This window comes from Meles meles, chromosome 1, assembly GCF_922984935.1.
Source record: "Meles meles chromosome 1, mMelMel3.1 paternal haplotype, whole genome shotgun sequence".
NCBI classification, from domain to species: Eukaryota; Metazoa; Chordata; class Mammalia; order Carnivora; family Mustelidae; genus Meles; species Meles meles.
The window spans coordinates 153,945,292-153,971,290 of record NC_060066.1 but is presented as its reverse complement, the minus strand read 5'-3'; the positions used below and the strand labels follow the sequence as shown (position 1 = coordinate 153,971,290).

Here is a 25,999-nt window from a genome sequence, read left to right as displayed (position 1 = left end):
AAACGGAGACTTCCAAGTATTCTTAAGTTACGTTTTGCTTTGTTTCGTTTCTTAAAAAAAAAAAAAAAAAAGGAGAGTTGGAAATAAAAATATTGTTAAATAGTCTCTAACTAAATTCCACTTTACACACTAAATAATGAAGTAAAATTCGCACAACCAAGAAGCTTCTTAAGCAAACATACCCTCCAATCCTAATCAAAATTACGGTATTCTGTGAACACCGCCCCCCTCCACAAACCCACAGCCAACATTTGAGGCAGGAACTGGCCCCTTCTAGGGCTTAAATTTTGTCTAGGACGAGATGAAAGAGCAATACTATTAGCAACATACTTTTGTCTTTCTTGTAGCCTTGATTTCAAATCTAGTCGCAAATCATAAGCTTTTGTGCTGCTCAGATGTTCCTTCTTTATCTTAATGAGAAAACTTTTCGGAAAGGGAGCGCGAATCGCTAGATAAGTCAGCCCCGAGGCTGCCAGGGAGCGGTCGAGTTCCCCAGCTAGACAGGAGAGCTGCGTGTTTCAGGAGAGTGACTAAAAAGTTTAAGTCACTCAGACCTCCACTTCCCCTTCTGCTTGCTGCAGAAAGAGATGTAACCTGAATCTTTGTTTAGGTTTTGGTTGGGGAGCGAGAATTAAAAAGCCAGGGCAAATGCAGAGAGCAGATTTTTTTTTTTTAAGTCAAAAGTTAACAGGCCATTCCCAGTGTTGTTCCCCCCCCCTTTTATACTAAATCTGGAGTAAGTTGGCTTGCTCTGATAAAGATCTTAACATGTACAGAAGGCGGGTTTTCCTTAAGGAGGTGAGGCTATTCCTCCAGGAGAAGACTCCCCCCGCACACACACCCCCTTCCCTCCCTTTATGTAAGGTTCCACCCTCTGGAAAACAAAACTTTTTTTTTTTTCCTTTTCCTGGAGGGACAGACCTCAGTGAAGTTGGGATAAGAATCTTAAGAACAGTCCACCAGAGTGGTAACGGCCACAGCGGCCTCTTTGGACGAAGACTTGCTTGTAGCATTCTTGCTCTTCTCGGTGTCAGCTTGTATTAGTGCTTTGGGGCGGGGGAGGGGGGAAGATCGGCAGACACGGACGGCCGCTGACCCTCTGGAGTTGGTATGTGATAAGCAGCCCTGGCAGTGCCATGTATTGGAAAAGCGATCAGATGTTTGTGTGTAAACTAGAAGAAAAGGACGTGCCGGAGCTGGCAGTTCCCACTGAGAAGGTGAGCGAGCCGACGCCTGGCCAGACCAGCTGAATTGCAGTTCCCTTGAAACGCGAGCTGTTTGGGCTCCTAAATGAGGTTCAGAAATTACCTGTAACGGCCTCATCTTCAGACTTGGCTTTTTTTTTTTTTTTTTTTTTTTTTATTACGTAGTAGCGTTAGTCAGTAATCATTGCCTCCCCTCCCCACAAGCTCACTTAACCTGAGGCATGGAGACTGTAATTTGGGAAACGAAGCCTCAAGCCTAAGGCGTTCTCGGGTACATGTGAGTCGTGCTTTTGTTCTATTTGCCGTGGTGATCGTGGCGGTGGGAAGAGCGAGTCGGGAGGTCCGGGCGGCTGTCGGGGTGGGACCAGAGGCTTGGCTCCTTGCGTCCAGCCGCCCGCGGGCGTTTGCCAGCGCAGAGACTCGCGGCTGGACGACCCGCGACGCCGCGGGCCCACGACGAAACAGAGTCGTGGCTCCTGGAAGGCCTTGGGGGATCCCAGGGCTCGAGATTTTACTTAAAATACCCGGCCCCCCAAAAAGGCAAAACCCAGGACCAGTGAGTCACACCTTTCGTAGAGTAGATGGGGAAAACTGACTAGCGCTCACCTCACTCTGGAGGCCCGTTGGTGTCTCGCGTTTTAAGTTTGAAAATCATCTGCAGCCTGTTTGAGCTCCTCAGAGGGCCCCGCCTTGGGAACCGCTGACTATGTCGGACTCTGGCGGGGAATACCCAGCGAACGCGGGACTACTCTGCTTAAACTTGCTTTGCATCTGAGAGGATGCGGCCTCTGAGCGGCGGCGCTGGGTCCGCACTAGGGAGCGCACCCGAGGGTCCCCAATGAGGGCTGGGCAGGGAGCGGGGTGCACTCGGGTTTGGACGGTATCTTGCCTGGAGCAGCCGGAAGGAAGGAGGTGAAAAGTCAGAAACGCAGGTGTGGGTCGCTTGAGTTCGGCATCCCCTCCCCCCAAACTGGAGTTTTCCTAAACGAAGGCAGAAAAAGCCTGCAGAGGCTGCGTTTTCGTTGAAGAACAAAACTCCAGCAAAGGCTTGGAAACACTTGAGTAATGCGCGCTGTTGCTTTAAAACATTTTGACTGAGGTTGGGTGAGTTTTAATGGCACAAATTAAATTCAGCTGGATATTTTCCATTATTCGTCCCGCTTTTTGCGCTGGTTAAAAATAATCCTTTAGTAGCTCAAATGTTGACTTACTGAGCAATAAGTGGCAATTTACACCTTAAAGAAACGAGTGTAAATCACTCGCAGCTCTAATTGCTGTAAGTTTACGAAAGAGCTGCTGGCTTGGTGTAATCTGAAGCATTTTCATTCAAATTGTCATCGGAACAAACGCCAGGCTTCTCAAATCCCGCTGTAATTAGCTTTCAAGTATCCTATTAAACCTCTTCACCTTTCGGGCTATCCAATTCAAAAAGCTCCCTTTTAAAAATATATATGTGTCTTGCTCTTTTAATTGAGGTTATTAAAGAAATCAAGTTTCTTCCCCCACCCCCTCCTCAATCCTCTTTTCTTCTCTCCCACCCCCCCCCACCCCCGCCCGTTGCACCCGCTTTAGCCTGGTGATCCCCGCTCCGCGGTGATTGACGTCTAGAAAGAAAATGCTTTGTGCTGGGATGATTGTTATTAACTTGTTACCCCCGGCAGGGGGGCGGGGAACCGACTTGCTCCGGTGAGCGCTAGGGACCTGCGGCCCCGAGAGCGCCGGAGCGCGCCGGGGGAGCCCTCAGCGCTGCGGTGGCAGCCTTGCCGCGCGCTCGGCCAGCGCCGCCGCGCCCCGCGTCTGACAAGAGAGGCTGCGCTCCCGCGGGTTTACCGCCGCGCCGGGTTCCTGGAGCCCTGACGGTGCACGCGCGGCCCGTAGCGCTGGGGCCTTCATTAGCCCGCTCCGCGTGCCAGAAGCCGCGGCTCTGGGCTGAGCGTGCCGGCTCTGAACTTCTGCTCTCCGTTTTTCCCCTCCTTCCACCCCGCAGTGCCAGGGGCTCATGTCGGAGGAGTGCGGGCGGATTGCAGCCCTGGCGGCCGGGAGGACTCGGAAAGGCGCCGGGGAAGAGGGACTGGTGAGTGGGGAGGGACATGGCTGTTGGCAAGACTGGACGTGTGGAGGCGGCCCAGAATCAAGGGCCGCTATTCCCGCGCTCCTTCCAGGGCGCAGCTGGCCCCGCCGGGAGCGGACGGAAGGAGGGCCTGGGGCAGGGCGGGGTGGAAAGCTGAGCCGGCGCGACGGGCTGCGCAGGGCTGTAAGGCTCCCTGGGTCCTTGAGGTCAGGGGTCGACAGCAGCAGGAGCTTGTACGGAGAGAGCGGGGAGCGAGAACTCACGAACCGAGGGTGGCCCGGGAAGAAGGAGGGGTAGGGGTGGGGGAGCCCCGGGAGTTCCGTGGGATGAGGAGAGGAGGAGGGATCTAGAACCGCCGGCGACTGTGCCTCCCGGCTTCTTTCAGGTGAGCCCCGAGGGAGCGGGGGACGAGGACTCCTGCTCCTCCTCGGCCCCGCTGTCCCCGTCGTCTTCGCCCCAGTCCATGGCCTCGGGCTCTGTCTGCCCCCCTGGCAAGTGTGTGTGCAACAGCTGCGGCCTGGAGATCGTGGACAAGTACCTTCTCAAGGTAGGGGGAGCCGTGAGGCCCAAGGGGAGCGGCAACTCTGGGAAAAGAAAAACGTTTTTTTTTCCCTCTTTTCAATTTCAAGTTCTCGTGCAGGTTGTAGGCTTTCTCAGCAAAGCAGCCCAGTCCAGGGCAATTTGAAAGAGTGGGAGAAGAAATCCTAGACTCTCCCACATTGTTGCAAAACAGCTTATGCATATGACATGTCGTGCTCTAGAAGTGCCGATATCCCGGGGTGGTTGTACTAGCGCCAGCCACCGACTTGCAGGGGAGCAAAAGTGGGTAATTCTTTTACTCATTTTTGAAACAGGGTCATGCCTGATTATTTTTACCGAGACTGGGTTTTCCCTCCACCCCCAACAACACCCCTACACCTGCCTGCTTCTAAGAGTTTCTGGTTAGTATATGTTGGATGATTCCCCTTTGGAGTGTGTCTTTTGATAAGGACCGTCGTAAAGTGTCTTTTCTGGACAGAGTCTTTACATAGTTTTATGTTTAGTAGCAGTCGCTTGAGACTTTGTCGAAGTAAAAGATTGTAGGAGCATTTACATAAAAACCATTTTCAGTACCTCCTTCCTGTTATTAGTATTTGGAGGCCACCCAATGCTTTTTTAATGTCCCCTCCAGTGCTTGTAAAAAAAAAAAAAAGGGAAAGGAAACGGGTGGTTAGACACCCTCCCATCCCCCACCCCCACCCCCGCCAAAGAATGAATCGCAGGCAAGAGAGAAAGAAGGCAGGAAGGGAAACAAAAAGAAAGAAAGATGGATAGATGAATGCCTGGGATGAAGTGCTAGTTTGAGAATTTGATGGTCTTAATTTGTTTCACTTCTCTCAAAATATTGTGCAGGAATTTTGGAGTAGAAATTCTGGCAGGCCACAGTTAACTATATCATTGAGTGTAGGGTCATGGTCCCATGTGTCTTAATTCTAATACCATGGGTTTTTCAACTTCAACAGCTCTTTAAAACCACTGTTTAAAATAATGATCTCTCATACACTGAATTAGTAGCAAACCAGTTCACTTTCTATTCCCTCCTAATCAATCTCCCTCCACCCCCTTCCCCCATTTTTTCAGAAGGATTAATTATGGAGAGTAGGAGTTCAAAAAGCAAGTTACTGGGTTTCTTTAAATTTCTAGCTCAATGTAGAAAGCTATTTAATATGTAAGGTGGGAATAATAAGTTATAGATACAACCCAGATAAATCACCAAAAGAAGTTTTGGTGAAAAATTGAAATTAACTAAATTAAGTTTAATTGGGGATTGAGTCTTAAAGCTGGCAAATTAACATGGCTCTCCCTTTAAATCTACATTAAGATACCCTTTTCACTGTTTCTAGACCTGAGCCTTTTTGGATATCTCAAAATCATCTTTTGGATCAAAACTAGTTTGTTATTTTCAATGAGCTCTCTCAATAATTAACATAATGTTTAAGAGTGTTTCTGAATGGGTCTATAAAGGCTTTAATACTTCATACCAGAGAGGATTTAGGAAAAAAGGGCATTATAAAGTGACTCTTAACACATCTCTGAAACAGATATTGTTGCTAATATTCACTTTTATATGTTAAAAATACATTTTTATATTATATTTATTTGTGCTATATAAAATACCTAAGTTATCTAAATATCTTACATAAAGTTTTTTGTTGTAGGACTGTTGTCGTCCCAGTGAAGTCTTCTATGTACAGGCTTATTCTATACCTTTTTGTACCTGTTAGTATATTAGTTCTAACGAAAGTTTGACATTATATGATTATATAAAAACTCTGAGTTTTTTTTTTTTAATTTGGGTACCTATTCTAAAAGAGTAGTTTAAATCCAGTTTGAGTCACTGGTGAAAAATAATTGCTAAACTTAGTAGAGTATTTGAGGATAAAACTTGTTTTCTATGGAAAATATAGAAACCATTTAATATAGAAAAACATCATCTCATAAGGCAAGTAAAATGGAGTTAAAACAAAAAAGTAGGAGAGGAATTAGATGTGTCTTTTGCCTCCTCTAATATTTTAGTGCCCTGTTGTTTGGATAGTTTTTCGGGTTTGGTTTCATATACATATACAGATTGGATCAATAACAGCCATCAGGAGAGTTTGATATTCTCTAGAATTTTTTCTCTTTGCCTTACTTTCCTCCCTGGAAAAGGAATGGAAAATGAATATTTTTTTCTTTTTTAAATAAACTTTAAAGAAAGGTGGTAAACCAGGCATTAGGTTTGGCATTAGGGAATTAGAAGATAGCCATGACTCTGCTCTGGAGCCTGAATCTGCACTTGCCTGGGGAGAGGGAGAGAAAAAGGAGCCTGGATAGGATCAAAACGTAGACATCCCTAAGCATTGGAGTGCTAAAGGAAGCCTTTATTTTTAAACTTTAATTGTCCCAAGTTAGGAAAGAATACAAGGAAAATACATATTTATTTCTAGGATAGTACTAACCATTGCTAATATTTTTTATTCTGACTTCCTCTGTTTGCTTGTTTGTTTATTCCAAGTTTTCTTATGTAGTAAGCATGTAATCCCAGACCAAAACTTAATATTTAAAAAAATTTCACCAAAATGTTACTCTTCATTAATGCTTTGGAAAGAGGCCTATAACTACAATTAGAAGCAAGTGAAACTTTTCCTTCGGCTTCAAAGGACCTTTTATATTTTGTATCACAAACATTTTGGAAAAAAATTTTTTGAACAGTAGTGCTAATCTGATAGAATCATTGGACAGATAGGATTTTTGCTACACTATTTCATAATAAAGATTATTTCACAATTTCCTAATTGCTATTTAAGACATTAGATCCATTTGTAGGGTATAACTAGTGTTTTTGCATCATTGCTGTTCTTTTACATGAAATGAAATTATACTTAATTGGTTATACATAAACTCAATTCTTGTGTCCATTTAACAAGAGCAAATATTGGAAGCCTATGTTATAAGCAAGTTCAATCTAATATACTTCTTCATTCTTGAGGGCTGAAGTTGTGGTGCTTATAGTATTACAGCAACAGTTTGAGGTGAGGGTTATTATGATTTGTTTCCTGAATTGACAATATTTCATGTGCTTATTTAGAAAATATAAAGTGGTATGATTTATTAGACACTGTGTTATGCCTTACTCCTTGAAGTACCAAACAATGTTTGGGTGCCTTTTTAGAACCACTTATCAGAATAATTTTTTTCTCCAGTAGCCAAATCATTAGTTAGGGTTCCAATAACTCATTCCTTGAGTTTATTATTTAATGTTAGAAGGTATCCAGGATTTCTGCCATACCAACATTTAAATCTACCTTAGAAATTTCTCTTTGTTAAGGGAAATGTTGCCTGCCTTCTTTATAAGGGTAAGTATCTTACAAAGCTTCTTTTTTTATTTTCTTTCTCTCTCACTTCAACTACTGCACCGCATATAATTGTTTGGCCAAAAAATAAATTGAGATGTTGTGTGGCTTGATTTCTTTTGCTATCAGGTTTCCTGGTGGGAAGGATTTGGTGAAAGAAAAAATAAAACAAGCCTGTATGTAGGACTTTAAAGTGACCCAAATTTTCCGTGTTCATAGAAGTTCGACTTCAATAAGGGAAAAAAAGGAAAAAAAAAAAAAAAAAAGCACACGCCTTGAATTCTTCAAAGGAAAAAAGAATTTAACACACAGTATAAAATATGTTATTGTGATTTTTCTGGTTGGGGTCTGAAAGAGAATACATTTCGACACATATTTGTGTAAATGACACCTTTTAGATAGAAACATTGAAGAGCATATGTTAAAATATCAAGAAGTCAGATTTTAAAATTGCTTACTGCACAAAACCAATGAATGATACTGTGAGTGTGGTATTAAAATTGTTTCTTACCCTTCCCCTTTTTCCTTTACAGGTGAATGACCTGTGCTGGCATGTTCGGTGTCTCTCATGCAGTGTCTGCAGGACCTCCTTAGGAAGGCATACCAGCTGTTATATTAAAGACAAAGACATTTTCTGCAAACTTGATTATTTCAGGTATACTGTGAAACATTTTTTTAGTAGACACTCCAAGATAATACAAAAAGAAAGTTTTGTAAACAAGCTTTCTTGTCCAGTTTTATGTATCGAAACCAGTTTTTCTTATATAATGGATTTCAAAATGAGAATATCTCACATTTTTGAGGTATAACTTCTTTCAAAACAAATAAAAAATAATGTTTGTGTGTTTTAGGAATTCTGTATACAAAAACTAATTTAAAATAATTATTTCCTCTTTGGGAATGAAAGGTTTAGATATTAAAAACAGGGAAACTTCTCCTTGCTGTGCATAGGTAAAGTATAAAATGTAAGATGACTTATTGGACAAAGTCCGTGATTTGCAGGTGATGCTAAGGTGAAATGAAATAATTATGGTTGGAAAAAAATCAAGGTTTTGTTAACCTTGTTTACCAGTTTACAAGAATGATCCCAGTTATACCTTTAAAATAACAGCAGTTTGGAGACTGTGATAAACCTATAATTTAGAGGATTTCGGTATCAGAAATATACCAAGTCTGGTTATTCTATCTAAAAATCCTGTTTCTTTTTATCTGTTCTTTGATCTTTGTTTTTTGAGATTATATTTGTCTAAGATATTAAATGTAACATTTTTTTCTATGATCTCTTTATAAACTATTTAAATGCACAGTTTCTTGTAGGATATAATTCAGTTCTTAATGGATAGCTGTCTAGAAATTGAAATTATTCGTAAGCATGACTTTTTAAAATTACCGTATATTTTTTCTTTATTTGAATTTCCAAATGAAGAAAACTGTTCATCATGAAATTGGGAAATTAATGCTATATAATGAAGTTTGTAATACTAATTATGTTTATACTCAGTTTCAAAAGCTGGTTTCAGAGAGTTTAGTGACTGAATAAAATTGCTAATTAAAAACACTTCATAAAACCCAGATGCTTTATTTTATAAAGTCAAAGAATTTTATAATTACCAAAAACATATATTTCTCATCAGGTTTACTCTCCATTTCCTCAAAAATCATAGCAATTTATCTCTTCTTTGACTTAAGATATGCAAATCTTAATTTTTTCATGATAATTTAAAGCTTTTTGAAAGGTTTAGTTTCAGCAAGTTATTGAAAGTCTCGATCTTAAGGATTTTTTTATACTTCATATTATATTCTGAAATTTAGTTTTAGGATTCACTTTTTCAGATTAATTTAAACAAAACTGGCAATACCTCTAAAGATAGGCTAATGAATAGAAACAGACACATATCTTGTTTGATGTGGATATGCAAGGCCATGACTGTGATTATGATAGGAGACATAGCAAAGAATGTCCAGTTACTCAGACCAGGAAAAAAAATACATCTGGCATTATGTTACAATTAACCTGCATTTAATGTCTAGGTAGTTCTCTGAAAGTTTTAGGTATTTCTCCCCTTCCTGTGACTAGCAGTGCAATAGCTTATTCACCAATGGAAACATGTCTGAGTTTTCATTCCTCACTCTCAGGGTGAACCGTTTGTTCTACCCATTGTTTGATAATGTCGATTCTAAATGTTTAAATATTTTAACTTAAAAAATGATATTTAAAACCTTTCTGAATTATCTCAATTTGGTTTTAGGAAGTCATTATATTTTCATTGTATGTTTTTGCACTTTTAGGTTTCAGTCTGGAGTATATGTGTGTTTGTATCTTGAATCTCTAGGTAATTTATAAATGCATTGATATTTGTTACAAACAAGATATTGAAACTCATAGCGCATTTATTTAAAAAAAAAATCTGGTCTTCCTTTAAAGTAACAATGAGAAGCTTTTGTTTTATAAACAGATTTAAACTATGGCCCTATCTCAAGTCTTGATTGCTTACCATATTGACTTTAAGAAAAATAACTGGTTCCTGTTTCATTTTCAAAAGATGTAAACACTTAAACTTATCCAATAAGTAATACAGTGTACTAGTTTACTCAGGCTGATAAATATCTCCCCAAATAGTAAAATCTTCACCTCCTGCTCTTCTATTTATGTAGAAGGTATGGAACTCGCTGCTCTCGTTGTGGGAGGCACATCCATTCTACTGACTGGGTCCGGAGGGCCAAGGGGAATGTCTATCACTTGGCATGCTTTGCCTGCTTTTCTTGCAAAAGGCAGCTTTCCACGGGAGAGGAGTTTGCTTTGGTGGAAGAGAAAGTCCTCTGCAGAGTGCATTATGACTGTATGCTGGATAATTTAAAAAGAGAAGTGGAAAATGGTAAATATATACTTAAAATACTTTGGAGTCTTTTGGGACAGTGAATACAGGGAATAAAAATGATTTTTCCTAAGGTCATTTTAATGTATTATTTTGTGCAGTGTAATTGTGGTAAAACTCATTAAGCATTCTCCTGTTAGTGATGATCTCCATGTGTTTATATGCAGGAAAAGCCATGGCATGTGTATTAGCCCTGTACCATATTCTCAGGCAGCAGCCTGGAATTTAAGGCTGTTTTGTTTTCATAACCAGTTGTTTTCTTATATTTGCCTTCTAAGCATGAACCTTAAATGTGTGCTCTCCTAACTTTTTGTGCTTTTGAGTAAATATACAAGCCTGTGTATTATTTCCACAGAATATTTTAGTGTGTTTTAAAACTTAACTGACAGATTTGGACAATCTACAATTTCACACAAAGCCAAGAGATGCAAGACACATATTATTGTTTGATCAGCGGACCCATTTGAGTTACCAACATGTATGCTGTTTTTTTAAATGCAGGCAATGGGATTAGTGTTGAAGGTGCCCTCCTCACAGAGCAAGATGTTAATCATCCAAAACCAGCAAAAAGAGCTCGGACCAGCTTTACAGCAGATCAGCTCCAGGTAGACATGACAATGAATTTACGATTTTTGAAGTCTCTCCTGACCATAACAAACAAACAACAAAAACATAATTTTAATAACCTTAATTTCATATAAACAAAAAAAACCCCAGTTCTCCTGCCCCCTCCCCCAAATGCCCAAAACAATTTCATGCTGCCTAAGAACATTTTCATGTTTTCAAACAGATCAGCCTGTGCTTTTAATGAATACTAACTTGGTGAAAGTATGAAAATATATTTATAGCTCTAAAGTGTTTGTCAATATTTCCAGAGTCCTGACCTGGTATGAACTAGTCATTCAAGCTATATTTCCTTGGGTTTTATTGGCATTAACATCAAAGTACAAACAAAATATTGATCAGTCCTGACTTCCTGATAAAATCAGTTTAGCCCAGGCATTTATTTACGTTACTACATAAAATGGGGATAGAAGACAAAATATTTTAAGGCTATTAACAGAAAAAGACATACAGTATGTGGGCCTATGAAACACTAATGTGTTCACCTTTTTAACAAATTACAATGAGCCTTTTAATGGCTAAGTTTGTATAATTTTCTGAATAGGAGAGAATTGAATATGCCTTACAATAAAATTACAACAGGAATCTAGTTATTGACTCTACAACCAAGTAAACCTTTACTTGTTTTTTAAGGGGTAGAGGGAGCTAATTCTATAGTTTGATGCTGAAGGTTGATCATGTCCCTTGAAAAAGGAGAGATTAGGGCGCCTGGGTGGCTCAGTGGGTTGGGCCTCTGCCTTCGGCTCAGGTCATGATCTCAGGGTCCTGGGATAGAGTCCCGCATCGGGCTCTCTGCTCAGCAGCGAGCCTGCTTCCCTCCTCTCTCTCTGCCTGCCTCTCTGCCTACTTGTGATCTCTCTCTGTCAAGTAAATAAATAAAATCTTTAAAAAAAATGAACATTTAAAAAAAAAGAAAAAGGAGAGATTATTTCAGTTTATAATTGTTATAATAATGTTTCAGTTTATAATTGAGTTCAATTCATGTCAACTGTCAAAAAAATAATTAAATAATTACTCCTTACTTTAAGTCTACACATATAATGATTCTTTCCGGAATTTTTTCAGATAAAGAAATCACGTTTTCTAAAACAGTAATGTGGATGAGGTATTTGTTTTATGGTAAGGTAAAGTAATATTTTTTGAGTGCCTACCATGCACTACTGGGTGCTTTACACATAGGATATATCTTAGCTCAAACTTTAAAGGATATTTATACAACATTAACAGTCGAGTAAAAGTAATATTCTGAAAGTCACATATGGTATCTAAGACTTGCCAGTGTTTAAGATGAATACAGTAAAGGGGTTTCAAGAGAGAACTTTATTTGGGGAGTGGTTAGGAAAGAATCCTTCACATGATACAAATATTTCAAGGGAACTTAGATCACATAAAGCCCTAAATTGGGAGATATGAATACCAGTGGAAGACCAGGCAGCAAAATATACAGTAGCTAAAAGATGTCGGAGTTAAAATAGAATTTCTAATATAAATATATTGTTTTTACAATGGGCTGTTTCCATGAAGGGCTGGCTATAATATTAATAATTATAAGACTGACAATGAAAGTTTATATGAAATTAAATGAAATTGTTAAAATTATAATAGTGAAAACTTGAAACAACTTTAGGTAGATATATAATTTCACATAGGAAAATAATTACAGGTACTACTGAAATAAAGAGAGAATAATATTTGTGAAGGTTTTTGTGTGTCAAGTCCTATGCTAGACATTTATCTACATTCTCTCCTTTAATTCTTAACAATAATTCCTTGATGTAGGTAGCCTCATCCAAGAAGTGCAGGAACTCTCTTCAAGGCAGACTACCAAGGGAATGACAGAGAAGAGATTTGGAAACTTCCCCAATCCTCTGGTCTTTTCATTTTTCTTGACCACCAGACCATGAGTGGAATAAAAGCTCCACTTAATGGCAGCAGCAGCTAAAACAAGAGTGAGATTCCAAATCTTGTGGATCGCTTTATAGTTTTAAATTGCAAACATACCTAAGCTATTTGCATCATCATATCCATTATTATATGAAAATGTGATCTGAATCATTAGTTTTTAAAGATATATATTGGAACCATAGGTTTTAAAAAATGAAAATAAAAAAAACAAAAATAGAAGTGATATGCCTTCAAAGCACATACTCATTTTTTCAATATTTATTAGTATCTGTCTTTTGCCAGGGACAGCTGAAACAAATGAGACATAATCTTTGTCCTCAAGTGGTTCTTTATACCTCAAGAATCTGGAAGACATAGCTGTAAATTTTTAAAAAACTTCAATCGTTATATTTTGCTAGAATACCTCTAATCACACAATGTACGTTCATTGTCAAATTGTTCTTTCTGAAAACTGAACATATTCAAGTGGTGCTTGAATTCAGCAAAATAATAAAATATTATAGGTGATCAATAAGTCAAAACTATTCATAAAGTACTGCTTTGGATAGAGGAGAGTTAACATGGGAAGAGTAAACAAGATAATTTCCCAAAATTATTTAGAAATTTACGGGAAGAAAAATTAGTTTAAGGCTCACAACAGAGTGACATTTTGTGTTGGCAAGAATATCTCAAATATTGTCCCATTTGTAGAAATGGTATTTAAGAAGTTCCTGCCAATATTGTGGTTTGCTTATTGTAGTTGGAAGCTCTTGCTCAATGATGATGAATATAAAACATGCCAAGGTTAGCACCTATTTTAATCTACTTTCAGAATGACTTGGTCAGCTGCTACTATGCAAATACCTGTTCTTTCTGAGAATTCCTGGCCTTAAAATGATGGGTGTCTATAAAGACTCATTCTTTGAGCATGTTAAAAAGCCCTCAGAAAAGAAGTGGGGTGGGTTTCAACATCATTAGTGACTGGAGAACAATGAAATTAAGTAGAAATTAAAAGCTTTGTGTGTGTGTGTGTGTGTGTGTGTGTGTGTGTATGAGATTAAACATTGATAAGCACGTCTTACATTCCCTTTAGCATATCCCAATTCTAAACCATCACTGTTCATTTGAGTTTTGCTTTATTCCTTGATGAGAAATTGCTTTATTAAGTATAACTTGGTTTCCTTATTAAACTTGTGAATTTGAAATACATTTATGAAAAAGCATGCTGTTTTTTTTTTTGTTTTATAAATGATCAATAATGGCCTAATAAGCAAATCCTTAAATATCTGTTTAGCTTTTCCTCTTGAAAAATTAAAAAAACAAAGACCATTAATTTGTTCATTCTTTCTCTATTTGGGATATTACATGCTCAGCTACATAGGAACACAACTATTTGACATGACAATATTGAAGTAACACATTTGGAATAAGAAAGGAAGAATGAGGTGAACTGAGGGAAATTATAAACTCTTAGGCCAGTTCTGCCCATTTTTTAAAGTAAAAATACACATGCTACTTACAGTGAGTTTGTGAACAAATATGGTTGGACAGGAAGCCAGGAATACCTTATTCTTTTTTTTCTTTTTTTTTTTATGGAGAGTTCTGGTTCCCCCTAAAACCTTTAGCATTTCTTAAACCTGTGTAGTTACTATAATGCTTTTCAGCTTTAATCATGGTGAGAAATGTAAATGCAATTCTTTAAATTACGAACTGACTTTCCTCAGTGTATATGATGTTCTGCGTAAGCACTGTTTCTCTCTAGTGCATGTGTTCATTTATCTAATCTTAACTTTATAAAGTAGGTGCCACTGAGTATCTTCATTGTGTAGATAGGGAAACTAAGGAAACTCACAAAGAGGATAAGTCATTTGCCCACAGACTTAATGGATGTCAGATATCAGGGCCAAGACTTCCTTAGGAAGATCAGTTCCTGGTTGAGTTCTTAATCCCTATGCTAAACTCATTCATGTAACAACAATTTAATGATATCTAATGATGTGCTCAGTTAAAATAACTTCAAATAATGTGAAATTCTCTGAAGACAGTGGTTTGATGGGGAGAAAGAAAAGCTTTAGCTGGTGGAGGCCAGGGGGGTTCTCTCTAAGGGTAAACTTTGGAGTTGAGATCTGCAGGAATACCTTATTCCAGAAGTCACTGATTAGAGAAAACTTAACTGAAAAAGAGAATTTGTAAACTTCATAAGATTTCCTGGAACAACATTGGTCTTTTTCTCCACACTATCTTCAGCTTTTCCTCGAATTGTCAGGGTTCGTTGTGTTACAAACCCTTAAGCACATACTATGTGATAGGAAAGGGTATTAGCTCTTAGGGATATGAAGAGTAAGACATTCCCTTTGTCCTCAAGAAGCTTACTTTGCTTAGGAGAGCTAGACTTGCCATTAGTTTTTTAGCTGCTGTGATATGTGCAGTGGCAGAAGCATATGGGAAGCATGTGGACAATGCAATAATTTTGCCTGTGGAAAATGGTTTTGAGGCTGGTGGTGGCTTAAAGTCTTTGGGTAGATTGGTTATCCCCATCCCACACCCATAGACATGTACAATTATGTTGGATGACTGACTCCGCACTCCTCTTTTTTGTAATACTTTATATATTATTCTACTTCCTTCAGTTGATTGACTTTTAAGTAATAAAATTCAAATATCCATTTTAATTCTCATGATTTCCTCTTCAGAAAGAATCCAAAACCCTTGGCTTATGCTTTATTTGGTACTCCCTCACGCTCTGTACTTCTCTGCTTACCTTGTATTGTAGTTATTGGCATGTCCATATCTTTGTCTCAGAAAGTTGAGACCAGGGACAGTTTTTTCACATATCACTGTCTCATGGCACTTAGCACAGTGATTCTAATCCAAAGGGTCATATCATATCACCTGAGAGCTTTTTCAGTATATAGATGTTTAGATCCCAGGAAATTTTTATTCACTGGGCTGATTGATAACCTTTTTTAAGATCCCTGATACTGTTTTGCATGAAGCGAGTGCAAATGTTGCAGTTAATGTTGGAGTCACTACGATTAAATGGAATCCATCCATGCTATTTGCTGATTGAGAAAAATTGTAATCTGGGTCTATTTAGCTTTGTAGAGGTTGGAGGAAAAATTTGATAGGATTTTTGTGTTTTTAAAAGTTTTCTAATATAAGAAATTTTTAACAAAATGGAAGAAATAGTAAATGGACATACCATTTATTCATTTCATTTGTGCATAGAAGAATGGAAGAAGAGCAAATATGAGCTCATTTTTAGCAGCATAGTTGGGAGACAAGTTTTATGTTGAAATGGATTTTTTTTCTTACAGATCTCAGTGTAGTGACTTGTTTGGAAATTTCCAGCATATGCTTTCTTTTCATTTATATGTATTCACCCATTTTGATTTTCAACTAAAAAGATACAAGTATCTTATTTTCTTATGCATGTCTTATCTCTCTGGTCATCAATGCAGAAGATTGAGTTTCTTATATTTAGCTATTTACTACTTTTTTTTTTTTAAACAGGTTATGCAAGCACAATTTGCTCAGGACAACAACCCAGATGCACAGACCCTTCAGAAACTGGCAGAAAGGACAGGCTTGAGCAGACGTGTGATACAGGTGATTATTTTAAAGGTTAATCAAGAGATACTAAACAATCTATTCTAGGTCATTATGAATGTTCAGTGTGTGTGTTTGCAGAAATATCAAAGCATTAGCTTCCCATTTTAAGTCTCTTTTACACTCTATATCAATTTTTTTAAGCCTTATAATTAGCCTGTTTGAATTGAGCTATCAATTGGTAAATGACTTTGTGTACAAGTTACTTCATTCTGTGCTCAGAGCAACCCTAAGACACTCAAACTGAAAAAGACAACTGTGGTTCCAAGCCATATCTGGTGCTGAAGCCAGTAATTTTTTTCCCCACTTTTCTGTGATTGTGTGTGTGTGTGTGTGTGTGTGTGTGTGTGTGTGTAGGGGGGCTTGATCACTTTTGTTAAAGATCCAGGTAGAGGAAATGGTGTGAACAAAGCTAGGGAAGGATGAATTAGAGCAAATTCATTGAAATGTTAATTTTACATCTGCAAATTGTGAGAGTTGAAATTGTTAGAGCTGAATTTATAGGGGCATGTGACTGTAGAGTTCTGTCTTGAGCAGGAGAAAGCCATGGTAGCTGATGGCAGTAGATGGGAAGAATTAGGGTTGAAAGAGGCTAGATTAGAGATACAGATTTGTTGGGATGCCCTGCAAAGGAATGATTTTATTAGAAGAGATTTAAATGGGGTAGTGACCTGAAATTCATTGAGAAACATTTTATTGTGTGCATGCTGGTGGCAGACAGACAAGAAGAGGACCTGGACACTATAATGGGGAGGGAGAGAGAAGTGAAGGATGACTCTTAAATTTGAAGTCAGAGTATCCATAGGAGTAGTGCTATTGACAGGAATATTCAAGTCAAAAAGGTAATTTGGTAACTGGGAGGGAGATGAATTTCCTTTTAGGTCTATCTTGGGCAGTTGGGCATATAAGCACATATCTTAAAAGATGAACAGGACTCATACAAAAAGATCCAGTGCCATGAAATTGGGTAAGATCCCTTAGAATGAGATCATAGACAGTAAGAAAAGAAGAATGGACTTTAGAGAGAGGAGGGTAAGTGATGCTGTTAGAAAGGGACGTAGTAGCAGGTGGGATTAAGGAATGAGTAGGGTAGAAAACATCATGGAAGCCAAAGGAATGTGTTCAAGGTGGGGCTGGCCAAATGTGTCAAGATCTTATAGAGAAGTCAAGGAAATGGGAAATAATTTTAAATAACATTCAGGGTTCAAAACTGTTTACAGAATTAAGGCAAGTAACCATAACCAGCAAGATGAAATTTAGGTGGGAGAGGGGGCAAAATCCAACGTTGTATATATGTTTTACTTCTTAAATTGAGTGGCTGATATTTTTAAATAGGGTGCTCATTCTTCAGTTCATTATTATTAAGCCTGAGGTATTTTGTAGTTAAATCATCTATACAAAGAAGCTGATTGGGAAAGACCTGGTGGTGCTGCAGCTTCTCTAAAGACTGAGATTCCAGTAGATTGGGCTGACTACAGTGTAATGCGGTTCTCTGAGGAGTTAGGTCCTAAGACCTCAGTGCTTTTCAAATGTTCAGGATACTGTGTTTATTTCAGAGTACCAAATTTTAAAAACAAGAAACCAATCCAAACAGACTGCTTCCTTTAGAGACAGGTTAATAAGGTCATGAAAGAATTAGAAATCATATGCTCATATTAACAGCAATAGGAATATTTCTCTGGAGATGAGAAGGTAAGGGAAGGAATGGTATAAACAGAAAAAGTATCTTTAAATATATGTGGAAGGCTGTCCTGCAGAGCAGAATCAGATCTTTGCAGAGGAATGAAGGAAAAGGCAGATTCCACTCATGATGAAGAATTTTCTCAGCATGACAGTCTACAAAAATGACATGGGCTGCCATTGGAGGTAGTGAGTTTCCGAGCCTAGAAATGGAGCTTCCTTTGTTGAGGTAGTACAGACTCAGTGAGCTGAGGGTTCCTTCTAATCCAAGAGTCTATACTTTCAATGACAATGACTACTCCAGTTACATCAATTCATGACTGTTATGTTTTAGATTATTTTGAAATTGGAAATAAAAGAAAATGAAGGATTTTCTGAGAGCTTTTCTTATTATCTGAAGAAGTAAGGCCCCCAAACAATGTCACAGAATTTCCAAGTATTTAGCTCACCAGTATCATGGGCAAGTTATCTTGATTCTAAGTACTAGAACTTGAAGAATATATTGTTAGATGACGGTTTTTAATATGTGAGGATTGAATTAACTATTTTAGATAGGATAGCAAAGGAAGGAGTACTAGCATGCAAATATATATGTTACTTGTGTGTGTGTGTATATTTCCAGATTTTCATTATCCTAAAAATTCTGTAATGAATATCACTGTATGTACACCTTGCTCACTTGTTGCTTAGTTTTCATATGATAAATTTCTAGAAGTGGGGTTGTTGAGTCAAAAGAGAAAACTTTTTTTTTTTTTTTTTTAAAGATTTATTTATTTGACAGATAGAGATAACAAGTAGGCAGAGAGGCAGGCAGAGAGAGGAGGAAGCAGGCTCCCCGCTAAGCAGAGAGCCCGATGCGGGGCTCGATCCCAGGACCCTGGGATCATGACCTGAGCCGAAGGCAGAGGCTTTAACCCGCTGAGCCACCCAGGCGCCCCAAAAGAGAAAACATTTTTAAGGCCTTTAACTGACTAACTGATAGTACAAAAATCACTATCCAGGAAGTTCATACCAATTTATTCTGCCAGGAGCTGCATAAGCAAGTTCTCTTTCACCAACCCATGCAAATCCTGAATACAGTCGTTCTTTTACATTCCTCCCAGTTTTGGTAGAAAATCGTTTTTATTTATATTTCTTTGATTATCAATGACCTTTAACATGTTTGTTTATTTTGTAATTTTAGAAATTGTATGTTTTTAGTCCACTTTTCTATTGGGTGGTTCCTTTTCTCTCCATCTTGCTGATTTTTATTCTATTTATCATGTTAAACCTCCATGGTTCAACAGTTTCTTTTTCATTTATTTTCTCCACATAGAATACACACACACACACACACACACACACACACACACACACACACACACATTTATTTATTTATTTAAGTTTAGAGAGAGAGGAGGAAAGAGCAGAGGGGAAGGAGAGGGAGGGGGAAAGAATCTCAAGCAGACTTCTCCCTGAGTGTGCGGCTCCACGTGGGGGTCAGTCTCACAATCCTGAGATCATGACCTGAGCCAAAAGCAAGAGTCAAAGGCTTACACGACTGAGCCACCCAGGAGCCCCAAAAGTTTTATATTTTTATGTATTCAAATCTCTCAATATTTTTTTCTTTTAGCTTTGGCCCTTTTTATGCTTCTCCACCTATAGATTTTATCAGTATTGACTATTGTTTCCCTTAAATATTTATGGTTCCAATTACATACATCAAATCTTTAAGTTATCTGGAATTAAGCATCTGGTTATTATTAAGGTAAGGATTTTACCACTTTTCTCCCCCCTCACAAATGATTACCCAGGTTTCTCTAAATCAATATTATTCCATGCTTTTCCAATAATTTAAACTTCCATCTTTTTCTACATTAAAGTCTGATATTTGGCTCCTTGGGCTTTTTCAGAGATCCATCTTATGGATTAGTCTTTTCCTTTTCAGAATGTCCATATAGCCTGCTCTTAGCTTATATAGTATACAATTTAGAACTCAAAAAATTTTAAAACATGTTGCTCAGAAGAAATTTTAACTCTTGGAAGTTTGCAAAACAGAAGAAATTTTAAATCAGTGAGGAGGATCAAAATGACTTGTATTTGAATTCTGAAGTTGGGGTACCCCCAAGCCAGAAGTTATTTTCTGATGGTCTGGAATTGTCAACTGTATTTTTCCGTGCAAGTTACATGACATTTTGTGTTTATAAACCTCTTTCTACTTGATTACCTGTTGATGATCTTTCCAAGGAGCTATTTGAATCAGAATTAAGGTAGTTTTTCTGCTGGTATGTCATGCCTTTTTCATATTATTTCCAAAGTCTGGATTTTTTTTAAACAACTGAGTAGGTTCCACCCAGGATATAATTTATTGGAAGCATAAGATACTTTGGAGAAACTCTGGGAACCATAGTGCTGTGTCCATTAGGTTATACGTGGCCCATTGGGGTGCATCTCTTCTGGGTACTGTTGGAAAATGCTGGTGGCAGTAGTTCTCTTTTACAAGTTGGAGAACATGTGAGTATATCTTCTTGACTGGATGAGTAACAGTAGTGACGCCTATTATTAAGGAGCCTGTGGAGAGAACTGTGACTGAACACTTTGGGTTCGGTCTCTGTAAGTATCCAAGAGTCTAATACTTCAGAAATGGAAGAGAAGGCTGTGACTTCACACTCCTTTTCCTTGATAGATGCCTATGTCTTGTTCCTGAAACATTCCTCAGGTGTCACCTTCCACCCATCTGCCCAGGGCTGCATACCCTTTTACATGATCACTTTTTATTACTTTGGTTTTAACCCCTAGAGTTTGTACTTTGTCAGTCTTCTGTTTTTGGGTCCTCAGGGCAGGATGTGTCTTTGAAATCAGGTCAGCTTTTTTGTATAAAACTTTTTGCAGATTCTTTCTGTTCTACTATTCAGCCCTGGTTCCCTTGTGCCATCGAATAACTTCCTACCAGCCTTGGGTGGAGATTTATGCCCCTGATCTCTCCCTGGCCTTCTCCCCTGACACTAAAATGTTATCTTTATCTCCTTAAACTTTTTATTCCTTCACTTCTCTTTCTCCTCGTGACAGACTTCTTTGGAGTGATAGAAAGTAAGTGCTATGATATTTTCATAGAGTAACCCTCTATAGTCAAGTTTTATCTAACAACAGGGAGTTAAAACACAGGTAGATTAATTACTGGGAGCATTCTGGGCAGTCTAGATTCATTCGTCCTGACCTGGATGCAAAACTATGCTTGCCTTGAATTTGTTTCCTTTATTTCCGTGATAGAGTAGACAACAGGATGATTAGCTCTTTACATTTTGTGAACTGTTTCACCAGTGGATGTGTTTGTATTTTATTCTGCTTAAGTATTACTCATTTTTTCTTATTACAAACCTGACCTTAACATACATCTTAGGGAATAGTCTATGCATTCACTAAGAGAAATTGAACTCAGCAGGCTAAAATGTGATTGGAATAACTGAATCAAGAGGTTTGTAGAAAGCTTTAAGTTCTCAGTGGGGATATTAGTCATTTGGAAAGGGATTTGAAATAAGTCCAGCAGGTGTCTAAGAATACATTTAGTTGGGTTTTTTATTGTTGTTGTTGTTAAGTTCTGATTTAAAGGGCTTTTTTCTGTTTCTCTTTTTGTCCGAAATGCCAGTAGTAAAAGCCAAGGAAACTTCTCTGGAATTCTTGAACTTCTTCTCTCTCTTCTTATTTTGGAAGATGCTGGTGTAGTATAGAATTGGATTTTAAGTAAATCACCAGATGGTTATTATATGAGCAAAGAAAATGACCATTGATATTTACGCAAATGTTTCTGTTCTATCTACAGAACTGCTTAGAAAAACTTGTTTAGATTTATACCGTGGTTATATAGTAGAGAAATTGAGGATACATTTCTTTGTAAGCTAAGTTGATAATGTACTCAGAAGTTGACATGTGACATACCTCCATTGCTTTTCTCTTCTCTCAGGTGTGGTTTCAGAATTGTCGAGCGCGCCATAAGAAACACGTCAGTCCTAATCACTCCTCCTCTGCCCCAGTCACAGCAGTCCCGCCCTCCAGGCTATCTCCACCCATGTTAGAAGAAATGGCTTATTCTGCCTATGTGCCCCAAGATGGGACGATGCTAACTGCGCTGCATAGTTACATGGATGGTAGGTATCCCAACCTTTAACAGCTGTTGCTCAGGCACAGTAACTGTTAACTGCTAATATTAACTGATTGATAGGATGCATATTTTGAAATATTACCTCAGTCATAGCTGAAAAATTGCGGGGGGGGGGAGGTACAGGAGAGAGCAGAAATGTCCAAACATTCTTATTTCTGTGACTACACTTGAAGGGACAAATTTAACACCCACTTCACAGCTAAAATACAAATATTGATAATATAGTGCTTGATTTTTTTACTCAGAAAAAAACTTTCTTTGTTGTTTTCACCCAATAGTTAAATAATTTATTTTCCTATGGCCAGAGAAAGTATTCACATACAGAGTTTTATTCATTTATTCATTTATTTAAATTCAATTAATTAACATACAGTATTATTAGTTTCAGAGATAGAGTTCAGTTTTGCATGTAATACCCAGTGCCCATTACATCACATGTCCTCTTTAATGCCTCTTTAATGCCCATGACCCAGTTACCCATCCCTCCACCCACCTACCCTCCAGCAATCCTCCGTTTGTTTCCTATGATTAAGAGTCTCTTAGAGTTTGTCTTCCTCTCTGATTTCATCCTTTATTTTTCCCTCTTCCCCTATGATCCTCTGTTTTGTTTCTTAAATTCCACATATGAGGGATCATATGATAATTGTCTTTCTCTGATTGACTTATTTCACTTAGCATAATACCCTCTAGTTCTACCCATGTTGTGCAAGTGGCACACTCAGAATTTTAGATCAGAGTTAGTATACTGAGTTTTATTAAAGAAACTTTTTTATTGAAGTGAAACATACATATATAAAAGTACATACATAACAAGTATCCAGCTGGATGAATTATTAAATTGAACATATCCATGTAAATACCAGATGAAGTAGTAGAGCATAATTAACACCCAGAAACCTCTCTTATGCCCCCTTCCAATTATCATCCTCTTCCTCCAGAGTATCATTGCCTTGACTTCTAAAATAATGTTTTAGTTTCGCCTCTTTTTGAGCTTTAGATAAACTAAACCGTATAGAATGTATTCTTGTGTATCTCACTTCTTTCAACTACATTGTTTGTGAGATTCACTTGTATTTGTTGCAAGAATCCGTGGTTTGTTTTATTGTTCTATAGAATTCCACTGTGGGAGTATACCACAATTTAACCATTTTATGGTGGATAACATTTGTGATTGAGCATGTTTAGGCTTTTATGACTATGCTGCTATGGACTTCATTGTACATGCCTTTTGGTGTACATTAATTCACACTTCTGTTTGGTATGTACCTGGGCGTGGAACTTAGGGTAATAGGCTACCCATACACTCAGCTTCAGCTGATTCTGCCAGTTTCCCATAGTGGCTGACCCAGTTTACACTTGGACCAGCACTGTGTGAGAGTTCAAGGTGCTCCACATCCTTGCCAACACTTGGTACGGTGTGACTTCTTAATTTTAACCAAGTTGATGGTGGGGTAGTGCTCATTATTTTAATTTGCTTTTCCCTCATGACTGATGAGATTGAGCATTTTCCACTGGACATTTGTAAACCCTCTGTGTGTGTGTGTGTGAAGAGCCTTTTCATGTCTTTTGCCTCTTGGTTTATTGGCTTGTCCATTTTGTTTTTTCCTTAATTTCTTAGTTCTCACTATATTTTGCATATAGAAAAGCTTTTTGATGGTATCCCCTCCTATTCATTGGCTTGCCTTTTTCTACTCTCTTCAGGGTATGTTTTGTTGAGCACAAGTTCCTAATTTTAATGTAGTTCATTTCATCAGGTTTTTTTTTTTTTCCTTCATGGACAGTGCTTTCTTTGTAACCTGTTCAAGAAATTGGTTCTCCTCAAAGATACTGAACATATTCTTCTAATGTTATCTTCTTGACACTTATCTTACCTTTGACATTTAGATTTATACTCCATCTGGAATTGAATTTTTATGTGTAGTATATTGTTATATTGATAAAAATACCAATTTCCCAACTGTTTTGTAGTGACACATTTCTCATAAATCAACTGTTTATGTAATGTAGGTGTTAATTTCTGTACACTCTATTTTATTGGACTATATGTTTTCATATTGAAAATATGGTCTAATTCTTGCTCTTTTGAAAGTAAATGTTGTTTTATTCCAGGTTTTCTCTTTGTGTTTGGTCTTCAGTTTATTATAATGATATACTTCTTGAGTATGTTTGATGTATTTCATTATGGAAACGGCTGTTTTTGTCTCTTCAAATATTGTTTCTGCTCCTTATGAAAATATTCCGTATTTTTCAGTTTTTGACCTTCCATGCTTTAGTCTAGGTATTTTCTTCTGACCTATCTCCAGGCCACTAAGACTCTATCTAATATGGTATAAAACTCACCCACTGAGTTCTTAATTTCAGTTATTGTGTCTTCAGTGTTAGAACTTCCATTTCATTCTTTTACATAGTTTTCACTTTTTTATTGATATCTTCTATTTTTGCCACTTTATTCCTTAATAAAATTATTGTTATATTAATTAGTTATATTAAGTTTATGTCTAATAACTCCAATATCTGGATCTCTTGGTTTTCAGGCAAATCATGTCTTCCTCTTTACCTTTTTATTTTTTTATTGCACTTCAGATGTTGGATTGGGTGTGAAAAACTAGAAATAATTTGAAGCTTTGGATGGCCTCCACCAGAGAGGATTTGGTTTTGCCTCTGGCAGGAATTTAGGTTAGGGTAAGATCAACCTAATCCAATGAGCATCAGTCTTCATGAAGGCTGGTATATTTCTGGGTCACTAATTGGATTTAGCCTTTGGGGATCCCAGACAAAGCTTTCATTTTGTTGTGTTTTGTTCCTGTTGTTTTAAACCGGTCCTTCTCTTCAGTGGTCCCTGATCTTTCTGTTTGTTCCCCATCACCCAGCCAAAGTCTAACTTCTGAGAGTCTGCTCACATTCTCAGCCTCTCAGGCATCCCTTTTCTTTTAAAATTGTCACTAAATTTGGGGGGTGGGTGGTGGAAAGTTGCCTCGTTTTATTTCCCTTCTGTTTTGGGACTTGCTTTGCAATTTTTCATTATCTTGGTATCTTTCAGATGCGTTCCAACAGATTTTTAAAAATTTTGGCCAGCTTCCTAGTTGCTCTCAGAGGGAGGTTTGGTTTGAAGTGTCATAGACCTTGCAGAGAATGGAAACTTCATTTAAAGTTTTGGTTAAATAAAAAACCAGAACCTATACCATTGTTGCTATTATACTAGCGTTAAAATTGTGTGTGTTCACATGAATGACTATAGTGTTGCCCGAGTCAAATGTGCTTTGATGTATGTTTGGGGAAGAGGTGGTTAAGCATTCGTAAAGGAGAATTGGGTGGGGTTCATCCTATAGACACTTTTATATGGAAGCTAGCAGCATCTCTGCAGACAAAGCTTTTGTGTTTTCTAGCTGCAGGGTAAAGTGCAGTGAATGGGGTATGGATGGAGGACATTAAAGTGTCAAAAGCTTGTGGCCCCAAAAAAGGTTTTGGGGGTAAACTGTTCCTGGATTCTCATTTAATACTGTACTCACTATGCTGAATAAGTTAATGTTTCTGCTGAGGTTAGTAGAATGAGTATAGCTTGGTGCCCTCAGCTATAATGAGTAATGAAATCACATTGCCTTGAATTGTTTTTGTTTGTTTTTAAATCAGTTTTATTCACCCTACAAAACTGATCCACAAATTTCTTTCTATTTTATAGCTCATTCACCAACAACTCTTGGACTCCAGCCCTTGTTACCCCATTCAATGACACAACTGCCAATAAGTCATACCTAATTCCTTTTTTCAGGGATAGAAATGATTAAGGATATAATCTTGTCATTTATTATGTATAAAATACCATTGAAAAGATATTAATGTTAATTTTTTATTTAACACTCAAAGCATTTTCAACATCACTTTGCTAACCAGGTATGTATCTATAGTTGGCCTGCAAGACACTTTTATTGAGTCTTCATTTTTTTGTAAAATTTATGTTTACAAGAAGAAAATAAATCAGAACTTTTTTTTGTATTGTCTGGAAATAGTTCACGCTAGTGTGTATCTGTTAATTTATTTGT

The 25,999-nt window shown here is 37.9% G+C and overlaps 1 protein-coding gene across 1 annotated transcript; it reads left to right on the top strand.

Annotated features, from left to right (window-relative positions):
- The first annotated feature begins 1,417 nt into the window (after positions 1-1,417).
- Positions 1,418-25,715, top strand: LHX8 (LIM homeobox 8). The gene is made up of 9 exons (XM_046026833.1): positions 1,418-1,482; positions 3,193-3,279; positions 3,662-3,823; positions 7,682-7,803; positions 9,804-10,024; positions 10,526-10,629; positions 16,046-16,141; positions 21,762-21,945; positions 25,639-25,715. Exons 2-9 carry the CDS (start codon positions 3,205-3,207, stop codon positions 25,713-25,715), a joined length of 1,041 nt encoding a protein of 346 aa, XP_045882789.1. The 5' UTR covers positions 1,418-1,482; positions 3,193-3,204.
- The last annotated feature ends 284 nt before the right edge of the window (positions 25,716-25,999 follow it).

Coding starts and splice junctions, on each gene's coding strand:
- LHX8 (XM_046026833.1), top strand. CDS start 3,205: ATGTCGGAGGAGTGCGGGCGGATTGCAGCCCTGGCGGCCGGGAGGACT. Junction 7,804..9,803: donor TGCAAACTTGATTATTTCAG/GTATACTGTGAA, acceptor CTATTTATGTAG/AAGGTATGGAACTCGCTGCT. Junction 10,025..10,525: donor AAAAAGAGAAGTGGAAAATG/GTAAATATATAC, acceptor TTTTAAATGCAG/GCAATGGGATTAGTGTTGAA.